Below are 15905 nucleotides of genomic sequence, written 5' to 3' on the forward strand. Positions count from 1 at the left end.
ATTCATATCCTATGGACAAGGAACCTTCTTACTTCATCGTAAGGAACCATTTGCTCTTTTCAGGTGAGCACTACATATGACTCATTTCAGAAATCAAAGCATGACTCCAGATCTGACTCCAATTCACCCAGGAAAGAACACATACAAACCTGCCACGAAGGACAGCTTAGTAAAACTGGTAATTGCTGCCCACAATAGGACCAGAGGGAAAACTCAGCTGGGAGGGATTCAGACTTGATTCTAGTCTCTCTGATATCACATCCACTCTTTGACCCAAATTTCCTCTCCTCCCTGCAGGCTCTTTTATCTATTTCAGTATTTCAGTACTCTCTGTAACAGGGACTGCTCCCACAGCATCCACCTTGTACAGCACACGCTGTTAAGAATTTAACCCAGACCATGCTCTTCCTTCTCAGAGACCTTTCAGCAGCACCTAGGCTGGCTCCAGGAAAAAAAAAAACAACTTCAGAAAGCCAGAGTAGAAGAGGAGGAGGAAACAGCATTCTTGCCTGATAGTTGCAAAACACACAGTGTAAAAAGGCTTTCAGTGGAGCAGACTTCTACAAACCAGGGCAGTTTGGACAATCACTACCTATTTCATGAATATTTCACCTATGTTTGCTAGGCAGTAAGGGGGAAGCAAAAGCTTTATCAGTCTACTTTGCTGCTACCATTTATTTGATCTTGTTAGTTCTTGTTCATATATTATATTTCACTTTGCAAGAGAATCGTTCAAACTGTGACATAATATACATAAACTTGCACTGAAAGACTAGAAGGGTTACAGCTGACTTTTTTTAGACTTCTTGCTGGTGGGGAGTAAAATTTTTTAGAAAGGATAGTGTTTCGTTTTGCTTTAGGAATAAAGGTTTCTCCCAAATTTGCTATGGAGCAGAAGGTGCAGTTTCCTACCAGGACCAAGTCACTGTTAAACTACTTTGCAGCTGCTCTCGCAGTCATCGTGGAATAGCACGCTGTGAAAAGAAGAGAGAGGAGGACGGCCTCACAGCAGGGGCAGTCATACCTATAAGCTGGGGTGTTAAAAGCAGCCCAAAGACATGTGTGCTAAACGCAGAGAGATGATACCATTTTTGCTGGTGAAGCTGGCTATTTTTTCAGTCTTGAATGGCAGCAATTCTATAAACTGGAAGTTGATGGGGTGCACATGTGGACGGGGACAAGAGGACTGAACCTGAGAGCATCAAACGGGGGACAGAATCAGTGCCAGGTTTCATGCCTGAAGGAGTGCATAAACGGCGGTGGGAAGACAGTGAACAACTACACTGCGTATCGGAGGGAAAGAAACCTGGAGGTGGGCTGTGAGAGTAGAGGAAGCCTGCTGCTTTATCCCTCTTTAATTAGTTTCCAAAAGAGAGTGATTTCTCTCACCTTCTGCAAGTACAGGACTGTTCCCTTCAGCACAGCATAGAAGGTTTTCCAGCCTCGCTTCCCTCTGGGAGCTGCAAAGAAAACAAATGAAAACCCATTTAACTCAGATCCATTTTTACACTTTGTCTAGGCAACAGGAGAGCTACATTAGTCCTATGTTAAACCTCCTTTGTACTCTCCTTTTCAAAGGACAATGCAACTCAGCACAATGCCGGCACATACCTGCTGCGAGAGAGAGTATGAAAGCAGCCGGTTGACAGCCCTGGACGGGATCAGAAGAGAGTAGGAGCAATGCAGAGAACAGGCCAGAGCGATCTAGTCTATGCGCTCCTGCTGGGGCTAGGCCCTGCCCCTGCCCAGCAGGGTCTGAGCTCAGCGCAGGGGCAGAGATTCGAGCAGCACAAAACTCACGTGCAGGAGGCACTGTACAGAAGTAGTGTGCCTTTGCCCAGGATGCAACGCTGCGCAAAAGCATCCTTCCCTCCTGCAGCTGCTGCACAGTCAGCAGCGCTGGCGGAGAGCTCTCGACCCCGGACCCCTCTCCCAGCAGCCTGCTAAGGATGCCAGAGAAGGGGGGAAGGGGAGAGGGGGCAAACAAAACTCTAGGGGAAAAAAGTGAGTCGGTTAGAGGTGGCACTGGAGGACCATACCGAAGACAACACCTCTAGCTCACAACCATTTAGAAAAAACAAAAAATAAAAGATAATTCAGGATGAAGGTTCCAATTAGAAATGGATTTAGCATGGCTAAAGCGTCACCCTCAGAAAGACATGCCATCCTCGTCCACGGACACCAAGTGACGGTGAAGAGGTTGTTAGTCCCTTGCTCCAGAGGTTAATCATTCCCACCTCACACCATGGGCCTTCTTTCTAATTAGCATTTGTCCAGTTCAGCTTCCAGCCACTGGCCCTTGTTACGTCTTTCTCCTCTAGAGACTGGCTAGCACTTTCGCCTCAGTACTCCTTTCCTGAGAATGTATTTACGCAGTGTAATCACATCACCTCATTTGCTGTCTTACAGGAGCTGAACTCTGCCCTGCAACAACACCATTAGAAAACAAAATATGAAAAGCACTGTCTTTAAAAATGAGTTTCATTTTATTTGGAACTCACAGGTCAAAATGTAAATTTTTGATGTGTTGCACAAGAATGAGATCAGGCCACTGACATTTATGGGAACTTCTGACAGCACGGACCCAATTACCTTGCACGTAAAATGATTACCCCAGAAATGCCAACATCCAGGGTGCTGCATAATGAGTGATTCTGCTTATTTGTAATTAAATAAATCAGTTAACAAAGACAACCATACACAATTACTTATTAGGGTTAAATAAACAAAATTTAATAAACAGGAACCCATTCAGACTATCCAGTCATCAGAAAGGATGAGGTCACTTTGATTTCGACATATCCACATGGTTTTAGTTGCCCAGTTGTTTCAGCCTCCAGGTTGAAAACATTACCCTTCCGAAACATGCTCGCAGAACACACAAACTCCGACAGGCTTAGTCCAGCTAAAGAGAGCTGCAGTTACTCAAAACCCATTACAAGGTCAGATTTCGCCCTTTGGATTCCGCCCAGCAACTATAATATGAATGATTACAGATTATGAATGATCAGTAATGATCAGGGAAAAAACAGATGCTCCGAGTAGCCTCTGCTGTTTCCAAGAACATAACCCGAAAACAAACAAACGAAAATACCCAAACAATAAAACACACGGGTAAATCAAAGGCCTTTGACAATCAGTGTACCACAACTGAAGTAGGATAAGAAGGAAAGAGGATAATTAAACCAAATGAGGTAGAGTTATTACACAGAAAGGACAGGGAGCAACTGCACGGTGTAATTCTGCCTGTTACAAAACTAAGCTTCCCTAGGACACGAGACCCCAAGGCTGGGAAAGGAGGAAAGGGAACGGTTATAGGATCTTCAAAGCAGACATAAGGAACACTCTTTCTCTGAAGACAGAGATGGAAGGGAGGGGAGATTAGAAACAGTTTTGTTTTTCATCCAGTGTCACATAAGGAAAAGACAAATTACCAAACTACTACAGAACAACTACTGTAATTCACTTTAAAATGCTTTCACTTCTATAAACAATGAGTTTCATTTGCTTTTAGCATAAAAGAGTCACATTAATTTTCTATAGCACGTTATTCACCATAAGCGTGCATTACAGCTGCTGCAAATGGGACTGAATGCTCAGTAAACTGCGTCAGCGATAGTGTGATAATGCAACTGCTGCACTGTTTGCAATTGCTGCAGTCTCCACTAATGAAACAGCGCTATTTGCCTTGAGAAGCACAGCCTCATCATGTGGGGCACTGTGCAGAGATGACAAGGAAATAAGATTTTCAGAGTGAAAGATACTCACTTTTCTTTCCGTCCATATCAGCATGGATTTTCCGAGCCAGGAATCCTTTCTTATACACAGCAGCGTTGGGGTCATGAGGGATGTCCAAGAAAGGGTTATTAGAGTTGCCAATGCGACCAGTAGCCTTTGTCTGGCTCCCATTATCCTTTTCATCAGTACCATCTGCGTGAGATTTTTTTTTCTCTTCTTCATCTCTAAAAAAGTGATAAAAAACTAAGGTAAAACAAATGAGCAACTGTTCAGCAAGGTTAGATTTTAGTAATACTTGCACACTACTTGTTAAAACATACCCCTCTTTAAAGTTGACTGTATTTAGAAAGGAACCAAGACATGTACCAAAACAGAGACAGGTCAGAGCAACACTTCTGTTCATTTAATTTCACCAGCACAGGTCACGAGAGCTGAATTTTCAAAAAAAGCCCAACTTTGTCTCTTATAGTCCCGAAAGGCAAGCTTTTAAGACAGCTCTGTGTCCTACAGCTTCAAATATTTTTACATTCAGTTAAATAAGTGCTAAAATAGAAGTACTTGCCTGCTGGGCTTTTCTGAAAAATCTCCAATTTCCTTCTGAGTTCACACGTAGATGAAAGGAATTATATTACTACAGATCACTGTGGCTTGCCCCTTAACTTACTATATGAAACACAGACTCTACCTCCTTTTCTTTATTTTCCTCCACAGACTGGCATAAAAGTAGTAATTTAAAAATAAAAACTACAACTGTGAATTATGTTATCTGTATTTTAGAAACAAAACGTTGCTCAAAATGTTACTTATTAGTGCAATGTATTCAACACGGCTCTCAGGGACAACAATGCAACCCGTTCCAGCAAGTCACAAGCACTGCCTGTCTAACAAACACCCTCCTGCTTGCCACAGCCAAAAGCTAAGAGGAGAAGGTGGCCAGGAAAATAAACACCCATTGTGAAGGACGTCCACCACAAGATGACAGTTATCAGAGAACAACAAGGCACCGCACCTAGGTGGATGGTGCACCTCAAAGTGATGGTTGCTGTTGGGTGCAGGAGCTGTCCTGTCTCCTTTGAGGCCTCACAAGTTTCCCCCCAGGTGACTAATGAGGGAGCGTCAGAGAGGATGAGTAAACGTGTCCACTTCTAGGAATGCCCACTCAAAGAGTTGTCTTCAGAGGAATGCTAGCCAGAGGGATAATCTGGGATATTCCAGTCTTTGCTGAAAGCGTCTTCAAGGGCATTACTTTGTCCAAGGAGATACAACAATAACAGACTGCTGTGGCAGCAAAGAAAATAAATCCAAATCCAGTTTAGAGGCATCACGCTGTTTTGGAGAGCAAGACTTTTCAATAGTATGGATATGGACTGCTATAGACCAAATGTCAATTTAAGAGCTGGAGCAAGGTGATAGACATTTTATTTAATGGTAGAGATGTAGCAATAGCTCCCCTTGGCCCGGCAGTGTACCATTCCATCACGATGATGTCTGGCAAGGTCTCATGATGAAAAGGAACAAATCTTTCACTTGAAGGCCGGATTCCAGCAAAGATCATCAGTCTTTACATCCTTCAGCCTAGCAGTATGTGTTTTCCCACTGCTGAACGGAAATACCTGCAACATTTCTTTTGGTGGTCAAAGCAATAAAGATTTCTTCATGCATACATTGGTTGAAGCCCTTCACCAAACTAAAAAGTGCAGAAATTATCCCAAAATTTTTACTGCCCCCTCTTTTTCTCCAACTGACTGGTGGGCAAGCACAGGTGAAATCCGAACCAGTGTGTGACACATGTTGTTTAAGTATGTGTCCGTTCCAGGAGTAAACTCTCTCTCCGTAACTCTGCGTGTACCTTATGGTGCCTAATCCAGACTAAAACCTCTCACGGGGCACAAGCACTCCAGCTGATTTGTAATTTAGAAGCGCTGTGTGAATTCTGGGATCTCAGCCAAGGACACAGTGGATTTCTCCTTGTCAGCAGAGACCTAATGCAGCAAAAGGCTCAGCATCTTTTGGAAGGAGCTGTCTGCTTTGGAGCCATGGGAGTAGGTTATCCTGTACCAACTGTATCAAATATTCCCATTCGAGCAGCCAGAGGTGTTGTGACAAGCAGATATGGGAATTCTGGACAGCACTGGTGCTGGGGGCAGTGCTCTCAAAGTCAGCTTCTCCGCTGGAGCTGATAAACAGGAATTCTTCGAAAGATAAATGCAGACAGGACTAGATAACAGCAACATGGCATCTCCTGACTACCACACAAGAACGAACCTTCAGCGGGTATTGAAAATGGGACACCTTTAAGATCCAGAAGCTTCAGGTGCTTTTGAGAGCTGGATGCTTTGACACATGAAATAGACGGTTTGGAGGTCAAGAGGCATAAGCCGGTTCAATCCATAAGATCTGATGAGGGGCAAAAGGGCCAAGGGGGACTCACTACAAAGAACATGAAGAAACGAATGAACAGCTGAGGAAATAAAACTAAAAAGAGCCTGTATCCGCCTCTGTTCTCAAATATTAAACCATAGTGGAAATAAAACCAAGGGCTCTGGGACCCAGTTCTTGAAATGCTCCATTTTGCTTCAGTGGTCAGGAATAAGAAGAAAGCAGGAGGATTGTCAGGAAGTTCAAAGCAGCAGAACAGCTCTAGTAGTAGTCTTTACTTGTGTACCCTCCACAGTTGGCTGAATAGGACTGGCCAGGAATGGTGTCAACTGGGGACTGATCAAAGTACAAATCCTTACATGGACTAGTCAAGAAGAAAGGTGATGAAGGACTGGTTAAAACAGATACCTCTCTTGCATGACTGTCCGGAACACAAGGCTTTAGAAGAACAGCTCAAAACTGCATAAGCTTTCCTTTAAATGATCCCAAAGATTTATCAGTTTGTGCTTACTCCTCACCAGCCTTCAGGATACGGTTGCAAAAAAGAAGAGCTACAGAAAACTCAGTTGGCCTCCGGATACACACACCTGAAGACCGATCTTTGTTTGAAACCTTCGGCTGTGAGTGCTGAAACTGTTTCCTCTTCCTCAGATGGCTCTGATGGATCATTCACGGCTTGTAACGTCCCTGATGTGAAGGGCACCAGTGATGCTCGGTTGACAGCTGGTGGCTTGTATCTCTGTGCAAATGTATTCAGTGCCATGGATTTAGTACTACACAGTCAAAGCTCAGGTTCTTGTCAGGGGCAGGCTTGATGCCTTGGCTTTTCATTTGGAATAGCTGATAGCATGATCCCTTTATCTTTGAGGAAGGGAAAAAAAAAAAAGAAAATATGCTGGTTCCAGCACTGATTTCAGTAGCAAAACATCAGCATCTGGGTGAAATCAGGTTTTCAAAAGTCTTAAGAGGTTTTCTGTCGTTGACAGCAGAGAGAGAGAGAGATCATTCCTGTTTCTGCTTCTCGGAGCGATTCCTCTTGCAGCCTGTCTCCGGGGGCAGAAAAGGGCTGATGCCTGTGAACCTGTTGTGGCTGAAAGGTAGCACCAAGCAGTGTCTCTGGGGTACTGCTGGCAAGAACAGGTCTGTAGAGCTTTTCCAAGACACTGCCCAAGTCACAGGCTATTTACACAGTTTCCCAGAAAGAAAAGCTTCACTGGCATTTCATTTAGGTTGTCCCTTTGGAAAAAGACCTGCAGATGGAGCAGTGCCCCAGGACACAGCTGTCCATGAGAACTAGCAGTCCAAAACGAGAACCTGCCTGCTCTGCCATTTGAAGAAAAACAGCAGTGTTGTGAGCCCCACATACGTGATCACTGAAAAACAGAAAATATTTGCCTCCTTTATTCCTAAACACACAGATCTGAAACATACGCAAAGATACGGATGATGCCATTTTGGTGAAGAAATATATTTTTGCCTCTCTTCTCAAAAGACCTCCTACAGAAAAGCCCCATTTTTATCTTCTCCAAGAAAAACACCACCCAGGTCACTCCATAACAAAAACCTCTCTGTACCACTCAAAGACCTGACTTGAGGCTCCATCTTGGAAAACTTCAAATTCACTAAGCTGGAAAGACAGGGTCAAGCCCTTCATTTTTAAAGGTCTGCTGCTTCTCTGCATTTCTTCAAATAGAAACTCACATCACATGGCAAAAGACTGAATTTATCATTTAAAAAACCTGGTATTTAAAAAAAAATCTGATTTGTGGCATATAATTATACAAATCTCTGGAAATGAGAATATTTGTGTCAGGAAATCGACTTGAGAAACCAGTGGAGAGAAGTTCTCCATGATGTCTTTCTTAAAAGGAGGAGAGAAGATAGAGAGCCAGATGATTACCAGATGGCCCCTCTAAAACCAATTTTTAAGTTGAGAACTTAATTTCCTGGAACTTGAGATAAGAAGAGGTAATTATCATGGGGAGAGATCTCTGGATTTGACCTAGGAAAAAGGGATTTTCCCCACAGAGGCCATTATAACCACGTGAGTCTCAGCATAACAATTTGCCACAGAAAACACAGAAGATCCAGTTTGGCAGGTCCCTTTTTATACGGCCTTGCTTGCGGAGATGACTACCATCACTGCCTCTATCACCTGTTTTGTTCTGGCTGGAAGGAGTTGATTTTTCAGTGGCACTCAAAACAACAAAAAAAAAGGACATAACGTGTCCATGTCTAAATTTTTGTAGAAAGACAGCTTTGTCATGTATTGGCTAAAACCCATAAGGTTTTCCTGAAAATTACACCATCCTGCTTGGAGAAAGCTTTCACAGTACTGACGGCTCAAAAGCAACCACTTGTTTTCTGCAGTCCTGTTAGTGTTACTGCAGGGTTTCAACTGTTAATACTAGATCATCATCATTCAGCATATTTTAAGATGATGATATTTTTTACTCCTGTCACCTGCAAAGCAAAGCAGACATAACATTTCAGACAGTGGAGAACAATAATGTTCACCGCAGTATTTCCATGTAGACATCATAGGAGAAAAACATATTTAGCCCTGGCGCCACTGAAATCAAACTCATTCTTCTTCTTCATCTTAAAGATGATAATGAGTGCAAAAGCAAAAGGACAAAGAAACCCCTGCAAAATCCAGACCGTAGTATTACAGACAACGGGACTGAAAGTATCTTAAGAGCTCAGCTAATCTACTTCTTTTCATCCAAGGCTAAAACCACTCTTCCTAGCCAATTCTGGACAGAAATTTGTTTAACTACTTCATAAAAAGCTCCACTGAAAGCAATTGCATAACTAGTTCAGGCAAACCAATTCCCTGATTTAAAAGCTTTATCGTTAGAAAGTTTTCTATCATATTTAGGGTAAACCTGCCTCGTTTCAAGTATTAGCCTATCCACATTGGGTGTGAAGAATACCTCATCCCTATCTTCTCTGCAACAACCTTTTTGCATATTGAAAAAATACGCTCAGGTGCCTTTCATCAGTGCTCTCTTTTCTGACTAAGCAAACCCAATTCTTTTAACCTCTTCTCACAGTTCATGTTCACAACGATCTTGAATTCATTTAAGTCTTATGGGTGATGTTGGGGTAGAAGAGCAGGAGGTAGCCGTTTGACATTACCACAGACGAAAAAAATTTCATGGAAATACCAAGTCATTTAGGGAAGTTTAAGAACCATGAGGAATTACATAACAATTATTGGGGCTAACTGCACTCCTAGAGTGGTTCCAGTGGCCTCAGTCAACTGAAAACAGGATGCATTGGACTAACTGGGTAAAACATTACCTGGTTTCACTGCAGTCAGTAGGAATTTCTGCCACTGACTGCAGTGAGGCCTGATGACTAATAATTATGCTTAGTCCTCCACTTGTGATTCAAAAAAGCGAAGTACAGTCCAAAGATAGGAGAAATCTAGAGCTGTACATATGCAGTAAAGCAGAGACATAGAATGACATAAAAAACCTGAGAAAAATCATATTTCTCATGGTTAATTTTCCCATACTGCACATTCTCTTATCTTCCAGGACACTGAATGACAAGGGAAGCAACTGAAATAAATGGAAGAACACTTCCTAGCAGTTTTATTATGGAAAGTGACCAAGAGAGTGTTGCAGGGAAGTGGGCAGGGGGCATATCCAATCCTACGTTGACCAGTTGTCCATGACTTCCAGGTCAGACGTGTTTCACATCTCACAAATCAGGGTATACGATTCACTTTAACCTTCAGGAGAGCTTGGACGTGGAACTACTGCAGAAAAAGAACTGTAATGCAATTTTCTCTTCCACAGCTGTCCTCACATTTCCATGTTTATAAAAGATAAATTAATATTCCTCCTACTGAATGCCTCTGGAAATACACCTGAAGCACGTGTGCTGATTAAGGTGACACTTCTCTTGGCTACAGATCCAAAGCTGGAATCAATGATAGCCTCTCTTTTCAGTGCGCTTAGGACCAGATTGTAATTCTACTGGAAATGGACATGTCTTGCTCGTAACAAGTGAGAGAAGGATCATGTAGCAGTCTTTCCCAACTCATTTATCACTGTTGGCCTCCCCTGCTTAAGGACTTATCGACAGCTGTTAGTCCACCAAATAACGCACTGCTGGAGAAGCTCTTCAATTGTCAATTAACTCGTAAGAAAGAGTTTTAGATCCTCAATAGGACTCAGGCTGGAGGACTTGTGTCATCACATCAGCATCATGAAAGAGCTTATGCTGGACTTTGCAATACGCTTTCCAACCTTGCTCTACCTCCCACTTCTCCCCCTGCCACCTCCATCAGGGGAAGCAAAGGGACACTCCTTGGAAGGGAGGGAGACCATCTTCCTCAGTTCCATCACAGCAGAACTGACCACTGTCCCTTCCTCATCCACCTTTCTCTGCGGATCACGACAGCAGAGCAAGAGACAGCAATCTGCTTTCTCCTTCCAACCCAGGCATTAACAAGGCCGCTTGGCATAATTATCCTACACCAACCACACAGCTCTGTAAAGGTGAGGAAAGAGATAGATATTCATCCTCACTTTTCCAGTCAGCATTCCCAGCCCTAAAACTAAAGGCACTACCATTTCACCTATGTCTGGAACGAGCCTTGTTTCTCAGCACAGAGAGTGATTTTCACACAAGTTGCAGCTGTGTTTCCGAGTTTCAGATCTGAATGGAAAATTGGCCACTTGGAGCGTTCTACAGGGACAAGGTGGCTTATGGGTGGTTTCAACAATACCTCAAAGCCTTCTTTAGGGAAGACTCTGATTTCCACGTCTTCCAGGCTGCTTGCATTTTTTCCCAAACAAGTCATTAGTGAGGGATATGGACTGGGCTGTGTAAGTGCCAAAGGAGTTGTTATCTGTACAGGAGTAAGCTATCTCATAAATCACCTTGACTGAAACTCATGGGAGTGGAGCCAGGAATGAGCCAGTTCCCACCTGGAGGTTGCCCAAGTGGATTAGACACAGTATGCTCTCTTGCCAAGAGCTGGAGGAAACCTGTGGCATCGGGAAGGTCACATAACAGATTCTGCGGGGTCTGAAGTAGCTAAGAGCGAGCATCTTGCAAATAGCTCTGGTGTTTGGACATGTAAGATTCATACGACATAGTCTAGGTCCAAGGTGCACTTTGCAAGAACCTGTCTCCCACCCTTCCTCACATGATGCTCATCAGAGATGGCACTTCTCAATGATTCCCATTACCAGCCCACCTTTCTCACTACTCTGACATTATTTAACACGCTCCTTACACATCTGAATAGGGGCTGCAACGCCAGTTGGGACCAGCAGCCCTCACGAGCAGGGTTGTCTGCCCTGGTAAGAAATTCAGTTGCAGATAAAGAACTTACAACAAGAAAATTTAGGAGCCGTTGGAGTAGAAAGACCTATGACAGCAGATAGGACTGCTAGCCCAAAAGATGCAGGAGCATGCATTCCAGACATACACTGCTCTCCAGAAGATGAGAGTTCAGGTCTGTGAATCCACATTAAGTAAACATCTTGTAGAGGCAAAATAGTCATAAGACGTGATTCTTCTCTCCTCCACCAAAATCTGCTGTTCTACAACAGGGAAAATCTAGAGCAAACCCTTTTCCTCTCTGCTGGCATACCTAGACCACATACAACCTAAGCACAGGGAAATGTCGATTTAGCATGATCAGAAACGAAAGCTCTTCCTTGTACGCAGTGTTTCAGCGCTTGACAAGTGTTAGCCTGTCGAAAGCAGCTAATGGTGGGCAGAGATCAGACTTGGTCCAATTTATCATCTTTCATATTAGGTTCTTGTCAAGCTATCCATAGTTAATCAGGAGACAATCCAGGACAATAAACCAACAGCAGGAAACTCAATCCCAGACTTGTGTTTCTATTCAGTGGTTCTGACACAATGTACTGAAAGATAAAGGGAGAAGTCAACATCTGTTTTATTTATGCAGTCATAGTAATAAAAGAGGATTTAATTTCTCTCTTTTCAGGCTGAAGTTTCCTATTAAATGAAATGTCCTCTTTCCTTACAAATGCAGTTGGTCCCTATCATTAGCAACTCCCCTCGCTAGGGAAACAGATAAGGCAATATTGCCAGGTCATTCATTAGCAGAAAGGCAAACTCATTACATCTACTGGCTACCTTCTACAGGTTTTGGAGGCCACACAGACAGTCACACAGGAATTATAAACAAATTACTACACAGGTACCATTTTTAAACTCCTAAATTCTATGCAGTATACTTACACTGCCCATTCAAGCTTCTCATTCTTGATTGAATTGTAGAGGGCCTGCAAAGGGAAAGAAAGGACATGGGGTTATTGCTTTAGCCCTGCTACACATACAGTAATATGCTAATAAAAATTACCTATCTAACACTAGAAAGCAAGCTTTCTCTGATTAAGGAAGTACCGTATCTCCTCAAGATAACACAAAAGTCTCAAGCCTGAGGCAGAAATATCAACTAAGGAAAAAAATATTAGAACGTAGGGTTTCAGAGTACAGTCATTTTCTGGAGCAGAGTTCTTTTTTAAAGTAAGCCAACAAGTTTGCAAAACACAGGAATCCACAAAAATGCATCCTCTAGTTACACACCCAGATAGCTGATATATAAAATGGATAAAAGCCTGCTATTACTACAAGCTAATGGAGGTCTTCAAATAGGCCACTTCAGTCAAGTGAAGTATTTTGGTATGGAATGTCCCCGATTCTAGCACTTATAATCCACATTTGTAATTTACCTTATATACATAGCTTGATTTACTCCCTCCAGCACATAACTCCTACACAGCCTCAAAATATGTTAATATGTAGAAAAACTGTGGATGCACATGATTACCAAAAAGCAGCACACCAAGTATGAGCAAGTCTGCAAACCACATACTATAATAGCTATGACATGCTCAACAGAAACAGCAGCATTTAAATAACCTTAACTTTGACCCATAACAAAAATAGTTTGGAAGACGGAAGAATCTAAGGTGGGCTTTTATGTCACAACTAAAAGTGCAATGAGAATCCCATGAGCATATCCCACTGTTTATCCTGTGCTCCAGCAGCTCCTTTTCCAGTCTTGCATGGTCCATCCGAAGGTTTTTAGTGTTCAGCTCTGCAAAAATTTGGCTCTCGATCGAACCGTACACACGCAGGTCAAATACACTGGTACAACTCACCTCACACTGACGAGCTTTTAGTCCCTGCTCACCATAAATCTAGCTTCCTCAGAGTAACAGAACAGATATGATCACGAGCAGGAATCATCCCATATCCTACTTACATTGAGCTAGCACAGAGAGGTTCCCAGTGCTAACAGAGCTTTGCTGTGCTGCACAGAGCAATATGATGAAATATTTCCAACTCTGGAGTGTTCACAGTCTATTTCTATTTACTCTGTGTTCTCCAAATTTGCACAAGGAGGTCATATCCAAAGGCAAACAGTCAGACAAAGGTGAAGGAAAGGGCATTGCTGGCCACGTGTAGACACTTTGCCTAATTTTAAGATGAGAGCTAACAAGAGTTTAAGATGACCCTGCAGGAGGAAAGCAAAACAAAGGGATAACACCTCTCCTACCATGCACCCAGCAGTGCTGCAGAATTAGAACCATGTTCATTCTTCTGCACAAGCTGATGCTGACACTGATTCCCTGGGCTTGCCCAATATTTTCCATTAGAAGGCATTATATTTCTAATGACTGGGTCAAAATCCTGTACTTAACTCTTTGACTCGGGCATTTTTTCATACTATTATCAAAATCTCTTCCATCTTGAGCCAGAAAACTATTTCCAAAAATAAGGTAAATATGTGTATTTTCGTATTTTCCCCCAGTTGCTGGTTGGATGAGCTTTCAAAACTTCTCAAAAGCCTGGTCTAGGGCAGAGAAGGGCCTTTTGCTGTTATCTGGCCCACATGCCTACAAGACTGGGTGAAGACCTCTGAAAATTAACACCTGCCCTGCACAGTGCTGCTTTTTATGGGTTCTGCTGCTAAGGAAATCTCTAAGGATCACTGCAGCGGAAGAATGCCTATTCCTAGAGCAGGAGACACAAAAGTAGAACTCCAGATTGGCGAGGGAATAACAAATGCCCCAGGCTTTTGCCTTGTGCAAAGTGACATGTGTTTGTCCCCTTCATAATTTTCATTAATGAGCCAGACTCCATAATCCTTCTTTAAGAAGTAACAGACACCAACCCAGTCATATGGCGCACATCTGACGAAGGACACAGTGTCCCCCACAGAGCGTCAAATACAGCTGTCTCAAAAAGTCTCTATCATTTACAAGAACTGAATACCTCACAAGCAATGCTGCCACCCGTCAGTACAAATAGCATACACTATCCCTGATATGGAGAGTAGTTGCAAAATACCAGGGAAGTGTTAGCGCTAACAAAGACTACCGAGGTCAAAAGGGAAAGCAATCCCCTTGCAAGGGACAGAAGTAAAAGGGATAGACACTCCACGCGTGCCTCTGTGCACTGCTTCATGGTCCTTCACCAAAGCAATGCGCCCACTTTATGCTTAACATTTTCCCCACATCCGGTGGGCTCTTCCATTATCTGGAGAAAAAAAAAATTCCTCTTCTTGTATTTGGAAACCCGTGGCAGATGTGTACAGCCCAACTCCTGCTCTGTCATTTCATGGCTACTTCCCAAGGCCCTGATTCAGAGAGCATCTCTTTTCGGTAGACATCTCTCCAGAGCATGAGTAAATCAAACAAACCTGAAGAAAGGCACTGAACTGCTTCACTAATTTGGAACAAACCTCATCAGAGATTATGGTGGGGACATGACTTTCACCAGTACTTTGCTAGTTGCAAGGATGGGTCTTATTTACTTGTGTCTTCCCACTGGAGAAAAACATCCCAAGACAAAAAACAAACAAACAAAAAATATGGCTCTGATTTAAAGCATATTAGCAGTTTGACCCTCCCCCAAAAACAAAACAACTCAAAAAAAAAAAACAAAAAAACAAAAGAACAATCACAGCTTCTTACCCGCTTGCCTGAGAAAGCCTGTGGCAAATTTACCTCCACATAAACCAGAGAACTGGGGGCTGGGCCACAGCAGGGAATGACAGAATCGGTCTTTCACTATCTCATCTCCCATGCGGGACCAATAGCACTTGGAAAGGAGAGCGAGCTTTTATCTCTTCCACCCTTCAAGGCACACAGGCAACTGCAGAGGGAACCCAAACCCATGGCTACAACTATTCAGCACTGTCAGGGGTTTCTGCTTTAACCATTAAGCTGCATTACCCAGACCATACATGCCAACTCACTGCCGTTTCTCCTCTCCTGAGGACTGCTGATCTCTTGCTCTGAGGCCCAGCACTGCTCTGTGCTTCCCTGACAAGCAACACCAATTTTGAAGACAGAACAAAAGAAATGAACTGCTGTATAACGCTGGAGAGCGGGCATCATCCTAAAAATTTTTCTTATTTTAATTCCACTGCTGCTTTCCCAAGCTTCAATTTGACTCTTAGCAACCTGCAGTATGAAAAAAACAAAGTGGGATTTGTTTGTATTCAGTTATTACTTGGGTAACTTACTTTCTTTTTTTTTTTTTTAAAATGGACGCCTAAGCTTTGCAAGAAGTTGCTGACTGCTGAATTCCATCCCCAATCCATAACTGTCCAAGCGAATTTTCCCTTTGGTAAGTAGGTAGGTTAACTTAGGAAAGTTATTGTTGGGGGATCATCAGTCTCATCCCTACAAGAGATGCACCAGGTGGCCTCTGCAGCCCTCACCAGAAGGTCCAGCAGGGCACAAGAAGGCAGACAGGGTTGCAGCCACTCCGGAGCT

The 15905-nt window shown here is 43.1% G+C and overlaps 1 protein-coding gene across 5 annotated transcripts in view; it reads right to left on the reverse strand.

Moving 5' to 3' along the window:
• The window catches only part of PSD3 (pleckstrin and Sec7 domain containing 3), a 116055-nt gene that overhangs the window by 25305 nt on the left and 74845 nt on the right, over positions 1-15905 (reverse strand). For all 5 annotated transcript variants that reach the window (XM_009687556.2, XM_068926708.1, XM_009687559.2 and 2 more), the window contains 3 exons: positions 12355-12398; positions 3769-3962; positions 1390-1460 (listed from right to left, as the gene is read on the reverse strand). In XM_009687556.2, the coding sequence (XP_009685851.2) occupies positions 1390-1460; positions 3769-3962; positions 12355-12398 (309 nt within the window). The remainder of the gene's footprint in view (positions 1-1389; positions 1461-3768; positions 3963-12354; positions 12399-15905) is intronic.

Source organism: Struthio camelus, chromosome Z (genome assembly GCF_040807025.1).
Source record: "Struthio camelus isolate bStrCam1 chromosome Z, bStrCam1.hap1, whole genome shotgun sequence".
Taxonomy (NCBI): domain Eukaryota; kingdom Metazoa; phylum Chordata; class Aves; order Struthioniformes; family Struthionidae; genus Struthio; species Struthio camelus.